The following is a 22,819-nucleotide window of genomic DNA, read 5'->3' as shown; positions in this document are numbered from 1 at the left end:
TTCCTCAAGCTGTGCAGCATCGCAGCCCTGCGCGTCTACTGAGGTTCTGTCAGCAGGGGATCCCCAAGGACCCACTGTGATCACCTCAGGGAGATTCTGTGGCCGTGACAGAAGGGGATCCCTGGAGAGCTCCCATGGTTGTCATCCGTTTAACAAACGCTTACTGTGTTAGCTGTAGAAGCAGAAGACACAGGTCTCACCCGCCCAGCAGTATCTTGCAGTACCCTACGGGCTCCGTGGGAAGAAAGACAGGCGGTAAATGTTCCAGGGCGGGGACGAGGGCTGTGGGAAGTCTTTGCTATTACAAGACAGGATAGAAAACTCCGTGTCGCAAGGGATCTGAGAGAGCCACTCACCCTGCTCTGAGGGCCGGGGGTAGCCTTTACTGAGGCGCTGGTTGGCATACGACTGAGATAATACACGTAAAGTACCTAGCACAATACCCTGCGTACAGCAAGTACTACATCAATGTTACTCATCATAAGTGAGGAGGCACGGAAAACTTTAATCAGAAAATATCATCAAGAACTGGCACGCGTCTGTCAAGCGGCTCCCCAAAGCCGCACCGCGCTCCCGTCTGAAATGCCGGTACCTGACCTCTCAGGTTAGGTCTACCGCCGACAGAAATATAATGCAGCCACATACGTAATTTCTAATTTTCTGGTAGCTACTTTGAAAAAAAGGAGAAAGGGATGTGAAAGTAATTTTAGCAATACATTTATTGAATCCAATACACAAAATATTTTACTTCAACGTGTACCCAACATAAAAATCAGCGTCATCATTCCTTCTTTGGTACTTAAGTCCTGGGTGTATTTTACCAGCACGTTTCAAGCGCCGATAGCCGCCCGCGGCCAAGGCTCCGGGGGGGGGAACCTTCACGCTTCAGCCGAAGCCTGGGCCAACCCCCTTCTTCCCCGACCCACCTGCCCCCTCCCTGGGCCCCACCCCTGCTCCTCACAAGCCCCGACCACTTCCTTACGGTTCTCACCTCGCTGCACTGACTGCAGCGGTAAGTCAGCCACTTGGTATTTACCGATCCCTAGCAAGTGCGGGCGACAGACACCTCCTCGACCACCACCCGCAGCGGGGTGCTTTCGGTCTCCCCGTCGCCTCGCCCTCGGGTTAGGACCATTGTCCTGCCGCTTCGCGCAGTACGAGAACCCTGGGCCGAACACCAGGCCTAAGTAGTCCGCTTCCTCCGCGGCACCGCCCCTTAGACGCCTTTTAGTGACGTCAGGCTCCGCCGCGTCCGTCACGCACGCCTGGGTCGGAGGCGGGACTTCCGGCCTCGCAGAGGCACAACTTCCGGAGGGAGGCGGAAGAGCCTCTCGGCTCTACCCTCCGGGATCCCGGACCAGTGAGGGGCCACCCGGGGTACCGGAAAGGGCCGCCGGGGCGGGTTGGCCGCCCTCGGGGTGTCGGGGCTGCGGGTCTGAGGGATGAGGAGAGGCCATGGCCAGCGACGGGGCCAGGAAGCAGTTCTGGAAGCGCAGCAACAGCAAGGTCCCGGGCAGGTGGGTGTGACGGGGACCCGGGTCGGGGTCAGAGGTCAGAGGTCAGCTGGGCGCTTCGGCCCCCTGGGTGGAGTAGGGGGTCTGGGGAGGGGTGACCTGGGCTCTGAGGAGACTTCTCGGGGTGTCCTGGGGGTCGGATCGTGGGGTCTGGGAGGTGACAGTGGCTGCACGTAGGAGCGAGGCCAGAAAGGAGGAGGAGGAGCTGCCGGCAGGCTTGTCCTGAGACCGGCAGGCTCTCTTCTGCGAAACTCCTCGGCCCCCTGGGGAAGCTGCAAGGAACCCACTCGGCTCCAGCCGCGAGGAGTTGGTGGAGTGAGGAAAGTGGCCGGGGCAGTCTGCGCCCGCCCGCGAGCTCGGTTTCTGCAGGGGGCGTGGTGGTTTTGACCCACTTGATTGGCGTTCTCGTCTCTCCTGTGGGCTGCTGCTTTTGCCCTGGGCGAGGAAGAATACTTGAGGCTCCCTGTGGATTTCCATGTTTCCACTTTCTGGCCTCAAAGCCAACTCCTGTCTTGAGTCAGCAGCAGGAAGCAAATTTTTTTTTTTTTTTTTAGTTAAGTGCCTGCAGCGACCTGGGTGCACCCTGGAAGCTGTACAACTCCAAAGTCCTCCTCTGATTGATGTGTCACCCAGCCCAGCCAGGGCCCTAGGAAACATGGGAGACGTGACGGGCAAAACGCCTAGGATAAAATCAACTGCTGGTGAAAATAGATTAGAGATAAACAAACTACAAGATGTCTACACACTGTTCAGTTTGGAAACTAAAGTCTGAGATACTGAAAATTAAGAATTGTGGTCTTAACTCCAAGTAGAACCATTCATAAGCACAGTTTATTTGTAAGTGTTGCATAGTAAACACTGTTGTTTGAGTGATAGAATTGTAAACTTTGGAATGCACTGTGTCGAGTCAGAAAGGTTTAATTTTCAGAATGGTCTGGGAGTTAGCAGTATGAGTTTCTGACTGCTCAGAAAAGCGACTTTGGAGGGGGTCACTGAAGTTGGCCAGGCACCCTATTTTACTCCAGAGGACTGTGGGGTTTTTTTTTCCTTTAAATTTATTTATTTATTTATTTATATTTTATTTTCGGCTGTGTTGAGTCTTTGTTGCTGCGCACAGCCTTTCTCTAGTAGCGGTGAGAGGGGGCTCCTCTTCGTTGTGGTGTGTCGCTTCTCATTGCGGTGGCTTCTCTTGTTGTGGAGCACGGGCTCTAGGTGTGCGGGCTTCAGGAGTTGTGGCACGCGGGCTCAGTAGTTGTGGCTCGTGGGCTCTAGAGTGCAGGCTCAGCAGTTGTGGTGGACGGGCTTAGTAGTTGTGGCTCACGGGCTCTAGAGCGCAGGCTCAGTAGTTGTGGTGCACGGGTTTAGTTGCTCCTCGGCATGTGCGATCTTCCTGGACCAGGGCTCGAACCCGTGTCCCCTGCATTGGCAGGCGGATTCTTAGCCACTGTGCCACCAGGGAAGTCCTTAGGACTGTGCTTGATTGAAGAACAATGAGAGGTTTCATCAAAACCAATGTCAGGGTCCAGGATGATGTGAAAATTCTGGAATAGCAGAGCATAGGAGGTCCTAGCAGTGACAGGAACACATGCTCTAGAACACAGACTCCAAGGAAAGGAGCCACGTGGCAGTAGAACTTTGTGTGTTGTTTCTAGGTCTTGAGATTTTGGTTTCTCCTCCATCTAAATAGATTCTGATTCTTAACAACCAGCTGAGGTGTGAGAATAATCGAGCTCCTGTGTGTAGTTATAATGGTGAATAAACCTTTGGATTGATGACTATGTCTCTTGGGTATTTGTCCTTGTATTGGGTTCAATAGTGCCCCCGCCCCCCAATTCAGGTCCTCGGACCCTGTGAATGTGACCATATTTGGAAATAGGGTGTTTGCAGATGGAATCAAGTTAAAATGAGAAATGAGGTCACACTGGATTAGAGGGAGCCCTAGTCCAGTGACTGGCGTCCTTATAAGAAGAGGGAAATTTGCACACAGAGAGACAGACACAGGGAAGATGGCATGTGAAGATGGAGACAGACTGGAGTGATGCCTTTACAAACCAAGGCAGGCTGAGGATTCGTGGCAGCCAGTAGGAGCTAGGAGAGGCAGGGAAGGATCCTCTCCTAGAGCCTTTAGAGAGAGCATGGCCCTGCCGACACCTTGACTTTGGACTTGTAGCCTCCAGCACTGTGACAGGATAAATTTCTGTTGTCTTAAGCTGCTAAGTTTGTGGTACTTTGTTGTGACAGCCACAGGAAAACAATACTGTCCTCAACTTTCTTCTGTGAAATCCTGCATTCCCAAAGACAGCCTTGCTTTTTCCTTGGACTCCGATGCTGTGCCGTGCCTTAGGCATTTTTGAGAGCAGTTCCCGTGTGATAGTCCCAGACTTGGAGTGGAGTCTTGGAGGCCTCCTGGAGGCTGTCACTGCAGGGGGCAGGGCGAGGAGGAGAGGTCGGCTCGCCCGGAAAGGTTTGCACAGCCGCTGCGTGCCCCTCGCCTCCTGTGGCCTCGTCTCTGGCAGTGCTGCTGTTTCAGGTGACAGGAGGAGTTGCAAAGGTGTGCCCGTTTCCCTGTCAGTAGATGACCTCCCTGTGGTGACCACTGGCCGCATACCTGGTCTTTACCTACCCAAGCTCGGTGCTGTCAGATCCTAGCTGACTTCCAGCGGTCGTGCCAGCTCTTTTGAGTGGTTCCTGTGATTAACTTTTTTTGAGTGTGGGCCTCAACCCCGAGAAACTCAAAGGAGGAAGAATACACCCACCACAAAATATGGAACTGGTAAAGGCTCTTTTGTATAGCACAATCCTTTATAATTAGTAATTCCTTAGTAATAATTCTTATGACAGTAGTGGCTGCTATTCATCGAGCACTTACTATTTGCCAGGTGCTATTCCTGGCGCTCTGCAAGTGTTCGTGTCTCTGGTGTTTTAGAATTTACAAAACACACTCTGTCCTCCAAGCACACTCTGACACTCAATGAGGTAGGCTGGTTTAAAGCCCCTTGGTTGTTTTCCCCGAAATGCCATGCTGAGAAGCTTAAGTGTTTTTGCATGATGTCTAAGGCCCTTTATAACCTGAGCCCGCTCAATTCTTTAGCCCCCATCTCCCGCCCCTCCTTGCTTTGAGCTTTGCCTTCACTGGTGCTGATGGACTTGTAGGATCCTTGCTGTACCTGCTGTGTGATGCCTCTGTCAGTTTCATGCTTTCATAGCTGACCAGAATGTTCTTTTCCTCCCTTCCCTCTCCTTTGCCTGGCTTTTTATTTTTCTTATTTATTTATTAATTTTTTGGCCTCGCTGTGTGGCATGTGGGATCTTAGTTCCCCGACCAGGGATGGAACCCGTGCCCCTGCATTGTGAGCGCGGAGTCTTAACCACTGGACCTCCAGGGAAGTCCCTGCTGGGCTTACTTTTGAAAGATTTTTAAGAACTCGCCTCCAGTGTACCTCCTGGTCAGGGCTGGCCTGTTTTCATGCAGTCTGGACTAAAGTACCCCTTTGTGCGTCACACTCAGTGTTGGAAAGTGCCTGTCTTCTTCACCAGACGGTGAGCTCTGCATGTTTAGGGAGCGTGCCTTACTCATCTTTGCATTGTTACTGCCAAATCGATAAGTGATGGTTCATCCGAACTGTTTTCCAGATTAACCTGGAGAGACTGAGTGATTTGGCCAAGGGCTCACACTGCACGAGGTGGTCTTGCCGGTAGATCCCCCTATTCTGTGCACACCCTGGTCCTTACATTATGTGTTTGGCTGATGCTTTCTTAGAAACTTCTTCTCTGGATGAGGCAGGATGTGTGATATGGTGGAAAGACGTCTGACTGGGAATTGGGTGGTCCAGGTTTTAGCCATCGTTTTCTGTTAATCTCTCTGTGACCTTCACCTTCCTCGTATTGCCCCCAGGGCCATCAGTTTCTGCATGTGTAACCTAGGGAGTTGCATTAGACCTAAGTGGTTGTGACCTACAGGAGGATATGTGCTTGGCCTAACCCTGTTCTCTTAGACGAGAAGGAGAGAGGCCTCTTGGACCAGTTTTGAGAGTCTGATAATTTATTTATTCAGCAAATATTTATTTAACCCAGATTATGTGCCAGTAATGGTTCCAGGTGCTAGAGATGCATCAGTGAACAAAACAGACCAAAATCTGTGCTCTCACAGAGCTAACAGCAGAGTGGGAGAGGCAGAGAATAACTTAAGTTTTTTTTTTTTTTTTTTGGTTGCGCCTCACGGGTTGTGGGATCTTAGTCCCCGACCAGGGATCAGACCAGGGCCCTTGGCAGTGAAAGCACTGAGTCCTAATCACTGGACCACCAGGGAATCCCTCGAGAATAACTAAGTAGAGAGTTAACTGTCAGAAGGTGATGACTGCTATCAAAACAGAGCAGGGAAGCGGGATAGATCTTTCGGGGGCAGGTGCCGTGGGGAGAGTGTCCTGGTGATAAGATGACCAGGTAAGCTCTAACAGAGCAGGTGATATTTGAGCAAGATTTGTAGCAGGTGAGGGAACAGGCCTCCTGGGTGGCCGGGAAAGAGTCGTCCAGGCAGAGGGGTGAGCTCTTGCAAAGGCCCTGGTTCGGGGGCGATGCTGGTGTGTCTGAGGAGAAGCCCGGGGGGCCGGTGTGACCACTGCTGAGGCGGGGAGAGACTTGTGGGGCACGAGGCCTGAAAGGTGGGAGTGGTGGGCCTCATGGTCCCAGGAAAGACAGGGCCTCCCAGTCTTTTCTTCCGAGTGAAGGGGGAGCCTTTGGAGGATTATGGCAGCGGCATGCCCTGCCTTTGGTTTAGCAGGATTCCTTTGACTGCCCTGTTGTAGGTAGACTGGGGGGCCGAGAGGGCCAGGGTGGAAGCAGGGAGACCAGTTAGGAGGCTTTGCGAACATCCAGGTGAGAGGCGGTGGTGGTTTGATAAGAATGAGGAAGTTGATGATAGGAATCAGAAAAGTTCAGCCTCTGACTCTCTGGGCCTGTTCTTTCGTGGGCCATTGACTTGCTTGGCTCCCACGGGGCTGTGGCTTTCTGCAGTTGCACTTAGCGTTCTTGCTACACTTAACTTTAAATGCCAAGACGAAATCATAGCACACTGGGTGTGAGAACGCAGGCAGCCTTTCAGCGTGGATCCGACGCTTGCTATTTTAGCACGGCTCTGCCTGGCAGTGTGCTCTGCTGACAGCAGGGTAGGCGGGCCGCTGGGGCAGGTGAAGGGTGACATTTGTAAGTGCGGTGGCAGCAAGAAAGGCTGATGTCCACGTCCTCATCCTCAGAGCTTGTGACGTGTCAGTTCCACGGCAAAGGGGAATTACGTTGCAGATGGAATTAAGGTTGCCCGTCAGCTGCCCCTGAGATGGAGAGGTTGCCCTGGATTACCCGGTGGTGGAGAGGTTGCCCTGGATTACCCGGTGGTGGAGAGGTTGCCCTGGATTACCCGGTGGTGGAGAGGTTGCCCTGGATTACCCGGTGGTGGAGAGGTTGCCCTGGATTACCCGGTGGTGGAGAGGTTGCCCTGGATTACCCGGTGGTGGAGAGGTTGCCCTGGATTACCCGGTGGTGGAGAGGTTGCCCTGGATTACCCGGTGGTGGAGAGGTTGCCCTGGGTTACCCGGTGGTGGAGAGGTTGCCCTGGGTTACCCGGTGGGCCTGGGCAGTCACATCAGCTCTTGACAGTCTCCGAGATCGGACACAGGTGGCTCCGTCTGGTCTGCGCTTGCTGGCTCTGAAGATGGAGGAAGGGGCCCGGAGCCAGGGCGCCTGGTGGCCTCTAGGAGCGGGGAGCAGCCTGTGCTTTTGGTCAGCAGGAAGACGGGGACCTTGGTTCTGCGCCTGCTAGAAACTGAATTCTGCCAGTGCCCCGGATGAGCAGGAAGTGAATTCTCCCCAGGACCGCCTCCAGAATGGATGCAGCGGGCCGACCCCTGGACTTTAGCCTGGGAGACCCATGCCGGACCTCTGACCTCCAGAGTGTTAAGATGATGGGTGGGAATGTTCGAAGTCAGTAAGTCTGTTACAGCGGCTGCAAGAAAGCAGAGCCCTGCGGGGGAGGTGGAGGGGCGGGGAAGCGTGCCCGAGGGACGTTGGGTGGGGAAGGGGTCCTGCACTTGAGCGTGGGCCGGTACCTCGGCCAGTCTTCACGGGTGGGCTGGGCCCTCACTGGTGAGCTCTGCAAAGCGTGTTTAGTCGGAGGGGTCTTCTCTGTTCCGTGTCCTCTCGGGTCCAGGGGCCAAGTGGAGGCCCTGCTTCTCTTTCCTCAGAAGTTCTGAGCTGCTGCCCCACCTGCTCTCCTGTCTTGTGTTTTTATAGACCTGGCTTGTGTTCTTGCTGGTGCTTCTGGAGTGGCTGTTTGGAGTGTCTCTTTATTCCTAGTTTTCCCTGTCATGAGGAGCCCAGGAGTCCGTGCTCTGGCAGTGACTTTGTGTTTTGTCGGGGGGTGGGGGGGGGTCGGTCTGGTTGCCACCCGTGAGTGGAGATGGTCTTGCTGTGCTGAGCACCGTGGAAGCACCTGAAGGTGGGGTTTGGCTAAATACATAGTTTGTTTTACTTGTTTGCTTTCCAGTGGTCATGTTTCATGTTATGAAACACCTTTTATTTTGTCTGGAAACATTTTGAAAAAATTAATTTAAAATGAAGTCATTTTTTTCCCCTCTTAAATGTTTATCTAATGTTGCAAATCTGGACTCTTTTGGGTTAATTTTAGATGAGGACAAAAATGACTTAAAAAAAAAATCCCTGATGATTTTGGATTTGTTCTGTTTTTTTTAAAATTTAGTAAAATGAGAGCTGGAGGAGGTGTTTCACCCCCCTGAGTCCTGTGAAGGCAGGAGCAGAGGTTGGGGGTGGAAATGAACAGAACAGGCGCCGGGAGCCCTCGCCTCCGTTTTTCTGTTCCCACTGGAGGGGCCCCGCCTGGCCCGCGTACAGCTAGGACAAGGGCAGCGGCTCGGTGACCTGGGGCCAGGGCGTGACACCCGCCCCCGCTGGGCCTTCTCCCGCTCCTGGGCTTATCCGCTCCTCAGTGGAACGCGTGCAGCGTGAGGACTGGCCCCTGCGGGCCCTCTGGGTGCAGCGGGGGTCCCAGCCTTGGAGGGGCTGGGCTGCACGTGGGGGATGCCTCCGTGCTCGGCCCTGGGAGGGCAGACACGACCGACCGCCTGGTTCTCCCGCCGGGGGATTCCGGGGAGAGTGGCTGTGAACCACATCCGCGGGCAGGTGTTGGCTCTGCGCCCCAGGCGGGAGGTGGAGTCGCGGATGGAGATGGTGCTGGCCTTGTACCTGCGCCTGCTCATTGAGCACCTCCCTTGTTTCGCGCTCTTGACACACAGGTTCGGGCCAGCAGCAGCAGGAATGCTGAGGGGTCCTTTACAGACTTCACAGGCTGCAGCTGAGCTGGTGGTGGGCCTGGCCCGGGGCGGGGGGGTGGGACCCGGCTCCTTGCACACGGACTTCCTCTTTCCGGGTTCTCCAGAGGTGAGAGGGGCAGCTTCTAGGTTCACCCAGACGTTCCCCCCCTCACAGAGAGAGGCAGAGGGTCAGGAGGCCCAGAAGGGACGGGGCAGCCTGGGTTCTTCCCATTTCTGGGCTCCGTGCTACAGGGGACTTCTGTTTTGAGTGTCCCTGGTCCTTTTGTTCCCTCATTCTGATGCTGTTTCCTCTTTTGGGGGGAGTCACGAGGAAATCCCAGCCTGAGTGCTGAAGGTGGCGAAGGCGCATGTAGCTGTCGGGGAGTTCAGTTGCTTAGAACGGTGACGGGTTCTCTTACTGGGGTTATGCGGGCTCAGGGCTGAAGCTGCTGTGAGTGTTCCTAGCGCAGCTGGGCAGGGGGCCCTGCGGGTGCAGACCCCGCGGCAGCCCTCGCCTGTCTGCTGCTCTCCGCCCGAGGCCCCTCGGTGAGCGGTGAGCGCGCTGGCTTTGAACTCAAGCATGTTGGCGGAGGGCAGAGCCCTTTCTCTCCGCCGCCCTGTGCGTTTCTGGGCTCCTGACCGCATTAGCGCTCTGTTCCCCGTGGTCCATCCTCCCGGGGTCTGGAGTTCACCGGCACTGCCAGGGTGTTCCGGCCCGGGCATGGCCCGCCGTCTTCCTTCTCACCCGGGCTGCACACTCGAGCTTGGCCCGTGCTGCCGGGGCCAGACGGTGACACAGTTCTCAGATGTGCCCAGGGCCGCTCTCGCCCTGCTCCCTCACACAGCTCGCTGCAGGTTTGCCATGAGCCTTCTTTCCGTGAGCGTTTCTACTAGCCTCAAAGACAGAATGCCCTTGCTGGCGCTCAGGCTCACACGCAGCGAGACAAACGATGTTTGATGCCTGTCTTCCGGGTGGGCTCCTGATCCTCGGCCGAAAGCCCTCGGCAGGGTCAGAGGGCGTGGGCACAGTGCGCGTGGAGAGGCGGGGCGGAGGACGGGGTCTTGGAGAGGGGAGGGGTCCCTCGGCGTCACGGGACCTTGGAGGCGGGAGGCAGCTCCTAGGGGGCGCTCAGCACCTGCTTCTCTTGTCACGTGCGCGTGTTTGCAGGTGGCGAGGCCAGCCGGTTGGGTGGGAAGCAGAAGGGGTCTGGCCTTGCCATTACAGAATGCAGGAGGAAGAGAGCGCGGGAGACCTCCCGGCCCCCCAGTCTTCACCGCACTGTCTCCCTCCCGCCGTCTAGGGCGTGGGGATTGTCTTACGGGGCCGGTTACCGTCCTGGGGTGGCTAGTGCTACGGGTTAGTCTCAGACAGACCGGGGCTGCCGCCTCCTGCACCCCGTTTTGATTCCTTTAGAATTACTCCCTAGCTTGGGTTAGTTTCCTGTGCCAAAACCAGTCATGGAGCCACTACAGCATTTTATGTTCCAGCCACACGTGGGCTCATCAACCACCATGACTGTAAGTGGCTCTGACAGGGCCGGTCAGGCGTGGGACGCTGGGGGCTCCTCAGAGGGTGTTGCCTAGTTACGCCCACTTATGAGGGGATGTGCTCTAGCCTTTGGAACTTAACTCCTTCAGGTTTAAAATGCTTAATCATTCAAGTATTTGTGTAGTAAAGAAGGGAGCACTGAACTAATGAGAACCTACTGTATCGCACAGGGAACTCTACTCAGTGCTTTGTGGTGACCTAAATGGGAAGGAAATCCAAAAAAGAGTGGAGATATATATATGTATACATATAACGGATTCACTTTACTGTACAGCAGAAACTAATACAACATTGTAAAGCAACTATATGCCAATAAAAAGTAAAAAAAAAAAAAAGGGAGCACTGAATGTAGCAACAAGTATCTTGGGTTTTGGGATCGCTGTTCTTGGAGATTAAGTCACGGAAGGAGTGAGTGAAGGGGTCAGGAGGAGAGGGACGCTGGGGACAGCGGGTGGGTTTCAGGTGTCACAGATGGCCCAGGGAGAGAGCCAGGAGGCTGCCAGGGGCTGCACGAGGCGGGGCGCGCCTGTCGTGTTGTACCTGCGTGACTGCAGAGGGTCACGTCCTGTCTGGGGAGGTGGGTGTGAGGCATGGCAGTGGGGGCAAAGCTGATTTTTGTGACGGGCCCGTTAATGTGAGGTGGTGATTTGTGGCCGAGAGCCAGCAGCAGCTCGGCCTGGAGGCCGCTGTTTGAGTGTTTACTGGAGGTGCCCAGTAATGCCAGGAGAGAGCGCGGTTTCGCATGAACTGGGAAGCGAAAACTGGTGGAGCCCTGGGCTTCGGGACGCACGGAGGAGTCTGAGGAGCATCCAGATAGGCTGGCAGGAACTGGGAGAGAGGAGAAGGGGCTCAGTGCGGTGAGCCTGGGGCAAAGTCGACAGGAGAGGGGCTGGGGCGAGAAGCAGCAAGGAGGGGAGAGGTGGGGAAATGGGACCCGGTGACGGCCGGGCTGGCGGGGGTGGACTTTTCCATGTTAATTTCAAAAGACTCCTCCCCCCCTTATTCATACATTGTGCTTTTATGGAGATGTAGTTGACGTATTATATTACTTTCAGGTGTGCAACCTAAGGATTCGCTCTATGTACATATTGCAGAATGATCACAGGAAGTGTAGTTAGCGTCCGTCCCCACACAGTTACACGCTTGTTCCTTGTGATGAGAACTTATACGATTACAAGCAACCTTCGCATCTGCAGGGCAGTGTTATTAACTTCAGTCACCATGCTGTGCGTTACATCCCCAGGACTTATTTATCTTGTAAGTGGAAGTGTGTGCCTGTGGACCCCTTCACCCATTTTGCACCCTGCCCCACCTCTGGCAGCCACCAGTCTGTTCTCTGGGTCTGTGCGCTCCCACGTTGCTTTTTTCTTTTAATTGAAGTAGAGTTGATTTACAGTATTATATTCCACACATTGCTTTTTTCATGTGAGGGGGAAGTTTATTGTCAACATCCTTACTTCTAAGACCTGTCTGAAGAGCCATCCGTGAAGCAGCTTGCTGATTGGATCAGTAATTGCCCGTCTCCACTGGCTTCTCGGCCCCCAAGGAGTGTGACAGGAGACAAACTCCAGGCCCTCTTGCAGAGAGCTTGTGGCCCGGTGGGGAGAGCTCAGTAGGTGGCTGAGAGCTTGCGGGACGGGGCGAGCGTCACTGCCAGGTGGCGTAGCGTGGTGTTGACGGCGGGACAGCCCAGGAGCCCCTTTGCTCAGGGTCCTATAGGGCCACGTGTGTCTGCACTTGACTCTGTGGGCGGGACCATTTCAGATGATGCCGTGGGCGGGAGGCATGGTGGCATCGTTTACCGTCGTAATAATGGCGTTTCATACATTTTCCTCCAGAGTCCTCTAAAGTTAATTTCCTTGGAAAACTTACCCCTTCTGAACATATTTTATAAATCTGGGGAGCATCACTGTGGTTAGAACATGCCTAATGGTAAATCAGTTGCTAATTTAGTTCATCTTTCAGAAAACTGCTGGAGACATTGAGTGATGACTGTGCTTGGAGAGGTTGATGGGCTGTAAACTGAGTTACTACATGATTTGCCTGTTTACTTCATGTGTCTGAAATACAGGGAGGCAGTTAATCGTAAAGGTGGCCGTATAATTTTTCATGTATTTTATGATGCTTAGGACACCGCAGCTTGGATGTATTTCTTTTACTTTTATCTCCTCTCACTCTTTGCCGTTTCATTCATTGTTATTTTCACTCACTGCTCTTTAACCTTTAATGAAAAAAAAAAAAAAAAAGAAGCTCTTCTGGTGTTGTCCCATCAGTCTTTGTTTCAGAGCCAGGGCCTTGGTGTAGGTGGTCCAAGTTCAGACCAGAAAGAAGTTCTCTGGGATACACAGGAGAGAATCACCTTATTGTCAAACCCAGAGGCCTTGCGACATTGGGCTCTCCTTCCTCCTGCCTTCTTGGCTTCTGCTCTGTAACTTAGGCTCATTCCCTCCTTTCTCCTCCCACTTCAGTGCCTACCTGTATCCTAATGACTCTCCACCACGGCGGGAACAGCATCCCTGGCATCTTCGCAGCGCCAGCATCGGGCAGCCCCTGGAGCAGGTGCTCAGCCAGGGTGTGTCGAGTGACTCTAGTGGGGCAGCCTCGGGGTCGTCTGTGACTGGCTAAGATGTCACTGATTCGTGGTGCTCTCGGTGAAGGCCACGCCCCAGAGCTTGGCTGTCCACAAGTAGGCCCTCAGACAGACAGTCTTTGACTCTGAGTTTTTAAAAAGCTTTCCTGGGGGGCTTCGCTGGTGGCGCAGTGGTTAAGAATCCACCTGCCAATGCAGGGGACACGGGTTCGAGCCCTGGTCCGGGAAGATCCCACATGCCGCGGAGCAGCTAAGCCCGTGCGCCACAACTACTGAGCCTGCGCTCTAAAGCCCGTGAGCCACACCTACTGAGCCTGTGTGCCACAACTGTTGAAGCCCGCGTGCCTAGAACCCGTGCTCTGAAACAAGAGAAGCCACGCAATGAGAAGCCTGCGCACCGCAAGGAAGAGTAGCCCCCGCTCGCCGCAACTAGAGAAAGCCCGCACACAGCAACGAAGACACAACACAGCCAAATATAAATTAAAAAACAAAACAAAACAAAAAACATTCCTGGGGACTTCCCTGGCGGTCCAGTGGTTAAGACTCCACACGTCCACTGCAGGAGGCATGGGTTTGATCCCTGGTTGGGGAACTAAGATCCCGCATGCCGTGTGGCACGACCGAAAAAAAAAGCTTTCCTGACTGGTGTTGTGAAGGCAGCCTGGATAGAACCCGGAAGAGATGGTGTTGGTCCCCGGGGCCCATCTCTTTCTTTTGGGAGTTCCTGTATCTGCCCAGTGTCTCCAGCCTATCTTCATGTTGGGACCCCATCCTCCTAGGAGCGCTCTTCCCGGTTCTCTCTTTAAACCTTAGCTTTGCCCGTTCTTTGTCATCTTTCTTTCCCTTACCAGTGGGGGCGTTTTCTGTGCCTTCTGCAGAAGAGGTGACCTTTATGGGAACTCGGGGCTCTCGTGGGAGGCACTTCTAGTTGGGGGCCGCTTCGGGGCACATTGTGGGCGTCTCTCTGCCTGTTCCTTCCTGACCCGTCCTGTGCTGTCCTTTGTCTGGACCCAACCCTCTCACCGAGCTGGGAGCCTCTGTTACATCGCAGTGTTGGAAGCTGTGACGCCTTGTTAGTTCTCAGTCATTCTTCTTCCATCTGAGTCCTTCCCGGCTGCTCAGGCATGTGGTCATCAGGATATGTACAAATTGGGCCCAGAGGACACCGCTCATGGTCCATGCCATTGCCTACTGGTAACAAATTAGTCTTTCTTAAGTTTCGTTTTCTTAGTTTGGAGGATGATAAAAATGTCCGTCCTTTCCACATGAAGTATACTGAAATGTTCTGTGACGGTAGCAGTGCAGACTCTGTTATTTGGGGCGGGAGGGGTGGACTTGGACCTGTTTAAAGGTTTATCGACTGATGTTGGTCATCTGGGCGATGGGTGCTGAAGGTGTGCTTTTGCACCCTGAGCCTTCCCCCCATGCGCACCTGCTCCCCGGCACCTGGGCCAGGAGAGACTGGTCTGGTCCTTCCCCATCCTCGCTTCTCCCTAGCTCGCCCTCCCTCCCTCCCTCCCTCCCTCCTTCCTTCCTTCCTTCCTTCCTTCCTTCCTTCCTTCCTTTTAACACCTTTGTAGAGATATCATTTACGTAACATACATTTCACCCACTTAAAGTGTACAATTCAGTGTTTTTAGTGTATTCACCCAGTTGTACCACCATCACCACAGAGAGAGGCCCAGAACTCATAAGCAATGATTCCCCATTCCCTCTTTCCAGCCCCTGGCAACTGCTAACGTACCTTTCGTTTCTATAGATTTGCCTCTTCTGGATGTTTCATGTAAATTGAATTATATGTGTGGTCCTTTGTGATTAGCTTCTTTGACTGACTGTGACATTTTCAAGGGTCGTCCATGTTGGAGCATCTCTTCTTATGACCTAATAATGAATATTCCATTGTATGGATAGGCACATTTGATTTATCCATTCATCAGTTGATGGACATTTGGACTGTTTCCACATTTTGGCTGTTATGAATAATACAGTACAAGTTTTTTGGGTAGACATGTTTCCATTTCTCTTGGGTGTGTACCTAGGAGTGGAATCGCAGGGTCATGTGGTCAATGTTGGACCTTTTGAAGACCTGCCAGGCTGTTTTCCAGAGCGGCTGCACCCATTTTCACTCTCATCCACAGCGTGTGAGGGTTTCAGTTTCTCTGCATCCTCGCCAACACATATTATCTTTAAATTTTTGCCCCCCTCCTGGCTGTGAAGTGGTACCTAATTGTGATTTTTTTTTTTTTTTTAAATTTTTTGGTCGCGGCTTGCGGCATGCAGGATCTTAGTTCTTGACCAGGGATCAAACCCCTGCCCCCTGCAGTGGAAGTGCAGAGTCTTAACTGCTGGACTGCCAGGGAAGTCCCTCTAATTGTGATTTTGATTTGCGTTTCTGTGGTGGCTAATGACGGTGAGCCTTCTTTTTGAAAGATTTCTGTGTACAGTGTAGGAAGAATGGGGTCGGGGGAGACTTAGAGAAATGTGTCTTGGAGGAGCGCTCCAGGCACTGCATTCCCTGACCCTCTGAATGGCTGTGCCTGCAAACACCTCCCCTCTCAGAGCCAGAGCCATCTGTTTAAAACCCTAGAACACATTTCAGACTTTCAAGAAGGCACACAGGTGAATACAGGGCACGTAGACCACATCCACAGTTGATGCTGTCGTGTTCTTTTCCTGGGCCCAGCTGTTTACTCTCACTTCCCCTGATCGTCACGGTTCTGAATTTTGTGGTTACCCTGCATGCAGTAGGATTTTTGACCACTCATGTATGTACCCAAAAATGATATATTGTCTCATTTTTGCATTTAAAAAACTTCCTATAAGTGGTGTCATACTGTGTGTACTCAACGTTTCACTATTATGTTAATGAACTTTCCCCATCTTGAATCTGGTGGCTGAAGTTCCTTCATGTTTGCTGTGGTTGGTATGCCATTATATGCGTATGTTCTAGTTTGTTTATTCATTATTCAGTTGATAATGGACATCTAGATTTTTCTTAACATTTTTTCTCCTTGTGGTATTATGAACATTGCTGAACCTGTCTCCCTGTGTACTTGTGTAACTGTTTTTCCAGGGTGTGTAGCTGGCAGTGGAACTATGTCACGTGGATCTGCTTTTTGGAAGGACTCATTAGGGTTCAGTGAATTACTGTAGTGTTTTAAAACAGTACAATTTATAGAAAAGTTTATTGGTTAATATATTTTTTAAGGAAAGATTTCATTATTTGAAAGGAGGTATGTGTATTAGTTGCCATTTATTCTTTAAAAAGGGCTTTAGTTGAAGCCTGTTTTTCTCTTTCCCTATGCAAAACCGAATAAAAATGTAATTTTAATAAGATAAAATGAGGTTCCTTTTAGTCTGAGCTTGAACTTTGTTGGAACATTTTCTGCTCAGTAAACACAAGTGGTTTGCCCATGAAGAATTAATGAGTTTCCTGCTGTCCTGGGAGGGAAAGGCCTGCAGTATGTGATAATGTTGCAGACTTTTGTGAAAATGACATGCAAATAGTGGGCTGTAGACCAGACTGCCTGCTGGTTTTGAGCCATATTGAATACATTTGCGCATAATGGAAGAATGCAAATGTTCAAGGAAAGATAGATTGATAGTATTGGTAAATACTGTCTGTAGGTCACTGCAATATTCACACTGCTATTATATGGTTATCTCATTTCATACACATTCTTATTTCCATTTCCGGGATGAGGAAGGTAAAGCTCGGAACAATTACTTGGTTAACGCTCTTATCAGCTTTAAGCGTTGGGACTTGAACCCAGGCCTTTGGATTCTTAAAACTGGAAACTTTCTACCAAGGTCAGGGAGGCATCCATGGAAATTTCAGGAAAGGAACCACGACAGATGGGTGGTGCTTGACCTAGGCAGGCTGATACTTTTTTTTTTTTGGCCAAAAAAAAAAGAAAAAAGAAAAGAAAGCTCCTGGGTGTCACTGGGAAGTCTTGAAGGCTGCGGCCTGAGTCCCTCACGTGTCTAGCAGTTGGGCGCAGGCTGTCACCTGGGGCCCCCGCCAGCGCTGTTAGTTGTGGTGCCTACACGTACGTGCCCTCCACGTGGCTGGTGTGGGCTTCCTCACAGCATGGTGACCAGGAGAACCAAGTGGAAGCTGTATTGCCTTTTAAAAACGTTTCATCTTTACTGAGATTCACATATCATAATTCACCTATTTTAATTCACATACGCCACCATTCACTCATTTAAAGTGTAAAATTCAATGATATTATATTGTATTCAAAAAGTTGTATAACTCTCACCACAGTCAATTTTAGAACATGTTTATCATCTCAAAAAGAAACCCTGTACTCATTAGCGGTCACCCCGGCTTCCCACCCCCCACCCCAGGAAACCACTAATCTTCTTTCTGTCTCTATAGTATGATTTGTCCATTATAGACATTTCATATAAATGGAGTCATATAATAATGTGGGGATTTTTTGATGACTGGCTTCCTGTACTCAGCATAATGTTTTCAAGGTTCTTCATGTTGTAGCATGTATCAGCATTTCATTTTATAGCTGCGTAATATTCCATTTGATGGGTATACCACATTTTGTTTACCTATCCATCTAGGGTGCAGCTTTTTTCTTTGCATGTGGTTATCTAGTTGTCCCAGCACCATTTGTTGAAAGACAGTTCTTTCTCCAGTGAAGGGTCTTGGCACCATTAAAAAAAAAATCAATTGACTGTAAATGTGAGGAGTCTGGACTCTTAGTTCTATTCCGTTGATCTCTATGTTTATCCTTATGCCAGTACTATACTGACTTGATTACCGAATCTTTTAGTAAGTTTTGAAATCTGGAGAAGTGAGTCCTCCAACTTTGTTCTTTTTCAAGAGTGTTTTAACCTGGTCATTCTGGGTCTCTTGAGTTTCCATGTGAATTTCAGGGTCATCCTATCGATTTCTACGCAGAAGCTGCCTGGTATTTTGGTAGGGATTGCGTTGAGTCTGTAGTGAATTTAGAGAGTGCTGTAGTCTTAACAGTATTACGTCTTCTAATACAAACATGGGTATTTTCCCATTGATTTAGGTTTTCTTTAAATTCTTTCAATAGTAGTTTTTAGTTTTCAGAGTATAAGTTTTATACGTCTTTTGTTAATCTATTCCTAAACATATCATTCTTTTTGATGTTATTATAAGTGGAGTTGTTTTTTTAATTTCATTTTTGGATTGTTCATTGCGAATGGATAGAAATACAATTAATATTTGTATGTTCGTCTTGTATGTTGAGGCCTTGCTGAATTTTTTAGTTTCACTACTTTTTTAGTGAATTCTTTAGTATTTTCTGTATATAAGATTATATCATCTTGTTAATTTTACTTCTTCGTTTCTAATCTGGATGGCTTTTATTCTCATTCTTGCCTAATTGCCCTAAGACCTCCAGTACAATATTGAACAAAAGTGGTGAGAATGGACATCCTTGTCTTGTTCCTGATCTTAGGGGGAAAACATTCAGTCATTCACCTTAGGTATGATGTTAGATATGGGTTTTTTGTAGCTGTCTTTTATCAGGATGAGGACATTTCCTTCTATTACTAGTTTGTTGAGCATCTTTATCATGAAGGGGTGTTGAGTTTTGTCAGGTGCTTTTTCTGTGACTATTGAAATCATTGTGTGGTTTTGTCCTTTTTCCTATTGGCATTTTCAGGTTTTAAGCCAGCCTTGCATTCCTTGGATAAATCCTACTTGGTCGTGATGTATAATCCTTTTTTAATGTTGTTGGATTTGGTTTGCTAGTATTTTGTTGAGGAGTTTTGTGTGTATACTTACAGGAGATACCGGTCTGTAGTTTTTTTTTTTTTTTTTGGCCGCGCAGCTTGCAGGATCCTAGTTCCCTGACCAGGGATTGAACCCGGGGCCACGGCAGTGAAAGCGCTGAGTCTTAACTACTGGACCACCAGGGAATTCCCTGTAGTTTTCTTTTGTGATGTCCTTGTCTGCTTTTGGTATCAGGGTAATTCTGGCCTCAGAATGAGTTGGGAAGTGGGTGGGCTCCTGCTTTTCTCCCCTTTACCAGAACAGCTCTGCTTCTGCCTGTGCTGTGTTTCTCTGTAAAAATTCTTTTGAAAAGTTGGTTTACTGCTAAAACACCCCCCTTCACACACAAAATGAAACCTCACAGGACAACGAAACTGGAGCTACATGTGTTAACACTGACACACAAAAAAACCATCTTGAGAGAAAATAAAGCTGCAAAAAGATATATAAAGATGTGTCTATTATAAAATAATATTAACTTAATCTTTACAAACATGCAGAATAATATCATAGGTTGCCTAGAGATGCACAAGTCTGCAGTAAAGGTATAAACACTTGTGTGAGAATTTTAAATGTCAGATTCAGGTTGGTAGTTACCTCATAGGACAGTAGAATTGGGGAGGGTTTCACATCTATTATATGACAAAATGATAGGGTTTTTGTTTTTGTTTTTCCGGCCGTGCAGCGAGGCTTGCAGGGGCTTAGTTCCCAGACCAGGGATCGAACCTGGCCCCCACAGCAAAAGCACCAAGCCCTAACCAGGGACCGCCAGGGAAGCCCCCAAATGATAGGGTTTTGGATGGAGCTAAAGTGACACTGTGGTGTTTGTGTGGGTATTGATGTTCTAGGCGCTTTTAAGTTGGCCTTGCAACCTGCTAGCTGGGTGTGACCTTGGGCAGGCCACTTAAGCTTTCTGTCCCTCAGTTTCTCATAGCCATATCTGCCTGCTGGGTTGTGAGGATAAGAGGAACGAACACACTGAGTTTGGAATGATGCTAAATCTGTTCACCACGGCTGTTATGCTCTCTGTTTTATTGTCTGCCGTATCTCATGCTGAAGAGCAAACAGGAATCTGGAGCAGATTTGGAGGCTGTTGGGAAAGGCTGAAGCTGAACGGTTGGCACACAGTGGGGTGGGCATGGTGTTGTCCCTCCCCCTTCCTGTGTGTTTCTTGCCTTTGGGAGAAGCTCCTCCTCCAGGGCCCCTGCGGGCCCGACGTGACCGCCCTGTGGGCCTTGCCCACCGCAGAGGTGTCCTCACGGGGCAAGTGGAGGGTCACTGCCTTGCTTTCGGATCACAACAAGGACAGGCCTCTTCAGAGCCCCTCCCCTCCTCTGTGGAGTGAGGGCTGGCCTGGGGTCTTCAGGCCCCTCTGTCCTCCGGTGTCCCAGGACCTCGAGGGAAGGTCTGACCTGGCCCTGGCCTTCTGCTCACGCTAGTGACAGGCCACCAGCTGCGGCGTTCATTTCCCAACCATTTCACCCCCGCCCGTGCCTTCAGGGTCTTACCGTGTTGTTCTCTTTGCTTGGCATGTTCTGTCTACCTCACTCTTCCTCTTCATTTCATAGGTCTCAGTTTAAGGGATTTTTCCTCAAGGAACCTTCCTTGTTCCGTAAGACTGGGTTTAGGTACCCTTGTGGCATGTTATTGTAGGAATTCTCATGGGGCGTTATAATGCCCGTTCGGTTTTTGCTATTATAAGTAGACTGCAAGGTCCTTAAGAGTTTGGACTATAGTGTGCTCATCTGTGCCTGCCCAGCACCCATCATAACGCCCATCACAAAGTGGCATTGTCAAATGTTTGTTAAATTTTGCTGAGAAGTTTTAGGATGTAAAAAAGAACATTTTACCTGATTTAAATATTGTGCTGCAGGCACAGGAATGGAAAACTGAATAGAAACGGCATAGGAAACTGAAAAAATGACCTATATATAATAATTTAATGTATTATTAAAGATGATATCCTCAAACCAGTAGGGGAAAGGGTAGGTTGTTTAATAAATTGGAATAATAGGTTACTTTTTAAAGAAGTTTCCTACTAAGTAGTATATAGCAAAATAAAATAAATTTTAGGCGATTGAAAACACAGGTAAAAAATGAAACCACAGAAATACGAAACAAGCTCATATTTATGCAGTCTTAGGTGTTATGGACTTAGGAGTTATGTTTGTGTGCCCCCCCCCCCCAATTCATATGTTGAGATCCTAACCCCCAATGTGATGGTGTTAGGAAGTGGGGCCTTTGGGAGGTGATTATGTCATGAGGGTGGAGCCCTCATGAATGAGATTAGTGTCCTTATAAGAGAGACCCCAGAGGGCTCTCTCACCCATTCTGCCATGTGAGGATATAGGGAGAAGATGTCTGTCTGCACACCAGGAAGGGAGTTCTCCCCAGACACTAAAAGTGCAGATGCCTTGATCTTGGACTTCCCAGCCTGCATGACCATGAGGCTTTGTTTATAAGCTGCTCAGTGCATGGTATTTTTTATTATAGCACCCTGAATGGACTAGGGCAGTAGGGGTGGGCTTTTCCAAGTATAGTCCTCAAAGCAGAACCCTCCGTAAAGGATAAAAGTGTGATGACTTAACATAAACCTTTAAGCCTCCCACATACCAGGAAAACAGATTTGCTACCTGTATTTGTTTTCCATTGCTGCTGAAACAAATTACCACAAACCTCCTGGCTAATAACAACACACATTTATTATCTTACAGTTCTGGAGGTCAGAAGTCTGCACACAGGTCTCACTGGGCTAAAACCAAGGTGTTGGCAGGGCTTTCTGGAGCCTCTAGGGGAGAAACCATCTCCTTACCTCTCCAGCTTCTCAAGGCTACCTTGACTATGGCCTCCAGCTTCTCAAGGCTACCTTGACTATGGCCCCTTTCTGCATGTTCAAAGCCAGCCGTGCAGCCTCGCCCTGAGCCTTCCTCCATGGTCACGATCCGCCCCCCGACCACAGCCGGGGAGGTTTTCCACTTAAGGACTTGTGATTAGATTGAACCCACCTGAATAACGCAGGATGCTCTCCCAAGGTGTGTGCCCTTAGTCACATCTAGAAAGCCCCCTCTGCTGTGTTGTTACCGAGTCTAAGCTGGTACTGCTCGCCGCACAACAGGCCAGTTATCGAGAGAAAAGTTGTTGGGACAGGGAGTAGCGACTTTATTCAGAAAGCCAGCAGACCAAGAGGATGGTGGGCTCGTGCCCGAAAGAGCCAGCTTGCCTGAGTTAGAATTCAGGCTTCTTTTATACGAAAAGGGGAGGGGGTAAAGTCAAACACTTCCTGGTTCCCATCAGCCCCCAGAGAGGATGTGTTCATTTCTTCCTGCCTGCAGTCATTCACAGGTGGGCCTGGGCAGGAGGTTTCCTGTGAGCTAAACAAAGGTATTTTAGCTTAACGGCTCATTACCTGGGAGGCAGGGTTCCCAGAGATGGGCCACTATGTATAATTTAAGCTTATAGGCAACATCCCTTTAGTGATGAACTTGTGATAGAATACAAAAAGGTTCTTCCCTGTGACAGTGTGAGGTGACACATTCACAGGTGCTGGGATTGGTAGGTGACGTTTTTTGGGGCCCTTATTCTGCCCACCTCACTGCCTCAGTGACAAAGGAATCCTCTGTTTACAGAGAGGTTTTTACAAATCAGTGAGAAAAGGGTGAACAGCCCCTTAGAAAAATGGACAAAGGGTCTGAACAGGCAGTTTACAAAAAGAAGCGGCACAGATGAGCAAAATATGTTTCAAGATCGCTCAGCCTCCCCAGTAATCGAGAAGGTGCACAAGCAGCGTTGAGACCCCTTTTCTCCCATCAAATAGCAGTGATTCATGGTCCCTACTGTGGGCCCTTGAATAACACGGGTTTGAACCGCGTGGGTCCACTCACAAGCGGGTGTTTTTCAGGAGTAAATACTACAGCCCTGCACCACCTGGAGGGCTGAAGCTGTGCGCGCAGGACTGCAGGTAGGAGGAACCGTGGACACGGAGGGCCGACTGGAAGCAACGCTCGGATTTTCGACTGTGCGGCGGGTCGGTGCCCACACACCGCGCTGTTCAGGGGCCAGCCGTTTATACCTACAGTC

The 22,819-nt window shown here is 50.3% G+C and overlaps 1 protein-coding gene across 2 annotated transcripts in view; it reads left to right on the top strand.

Moving 5' to 3' along the window:
* Nucleotides 1-1,306: 1,306 nt before the first annotated feature.
* Nucleotides 1,307-22,819, top strand: part of TBC1D22A (TBC1 domain family member 22A) — a 313,242-nt gene continuing 291,729 nt past the window's right edge. For both annotated transcript variants that reach the window (XM_061204253.1, XM_061204252.1), the window contains exon 1: nucleotides 1,307-1,517. In XM_061204253.1, the coding sequence (XP_061060236.1) occupies nucleotides 1,456-1,517 (62 nt within the window). In that variant the 5' untranslated portion in view covers nucleotides 1,307-1,455. The remainder of the gene's footprint in view (nucleotides 1,518-22,819) is intronic.

Source organism: Eubalaena glacialis, chromosome 11, assembly GCF_028564815.1.
Source record: "Eubalaena glacialis isolate mEubGla1 chromosome 11, mEubGla1.1.hap2.+ XY, whole genome shotgun sequence".
NCBI lineage: Eukaryota > Metazoa > Chordata > Mammalia > Artiodactyla > Balaenidae > Eubalaena > Eubalaena glacialis.
This window is presented reverse-complemented; position numbering and strand designations above follow the sequence as displayed.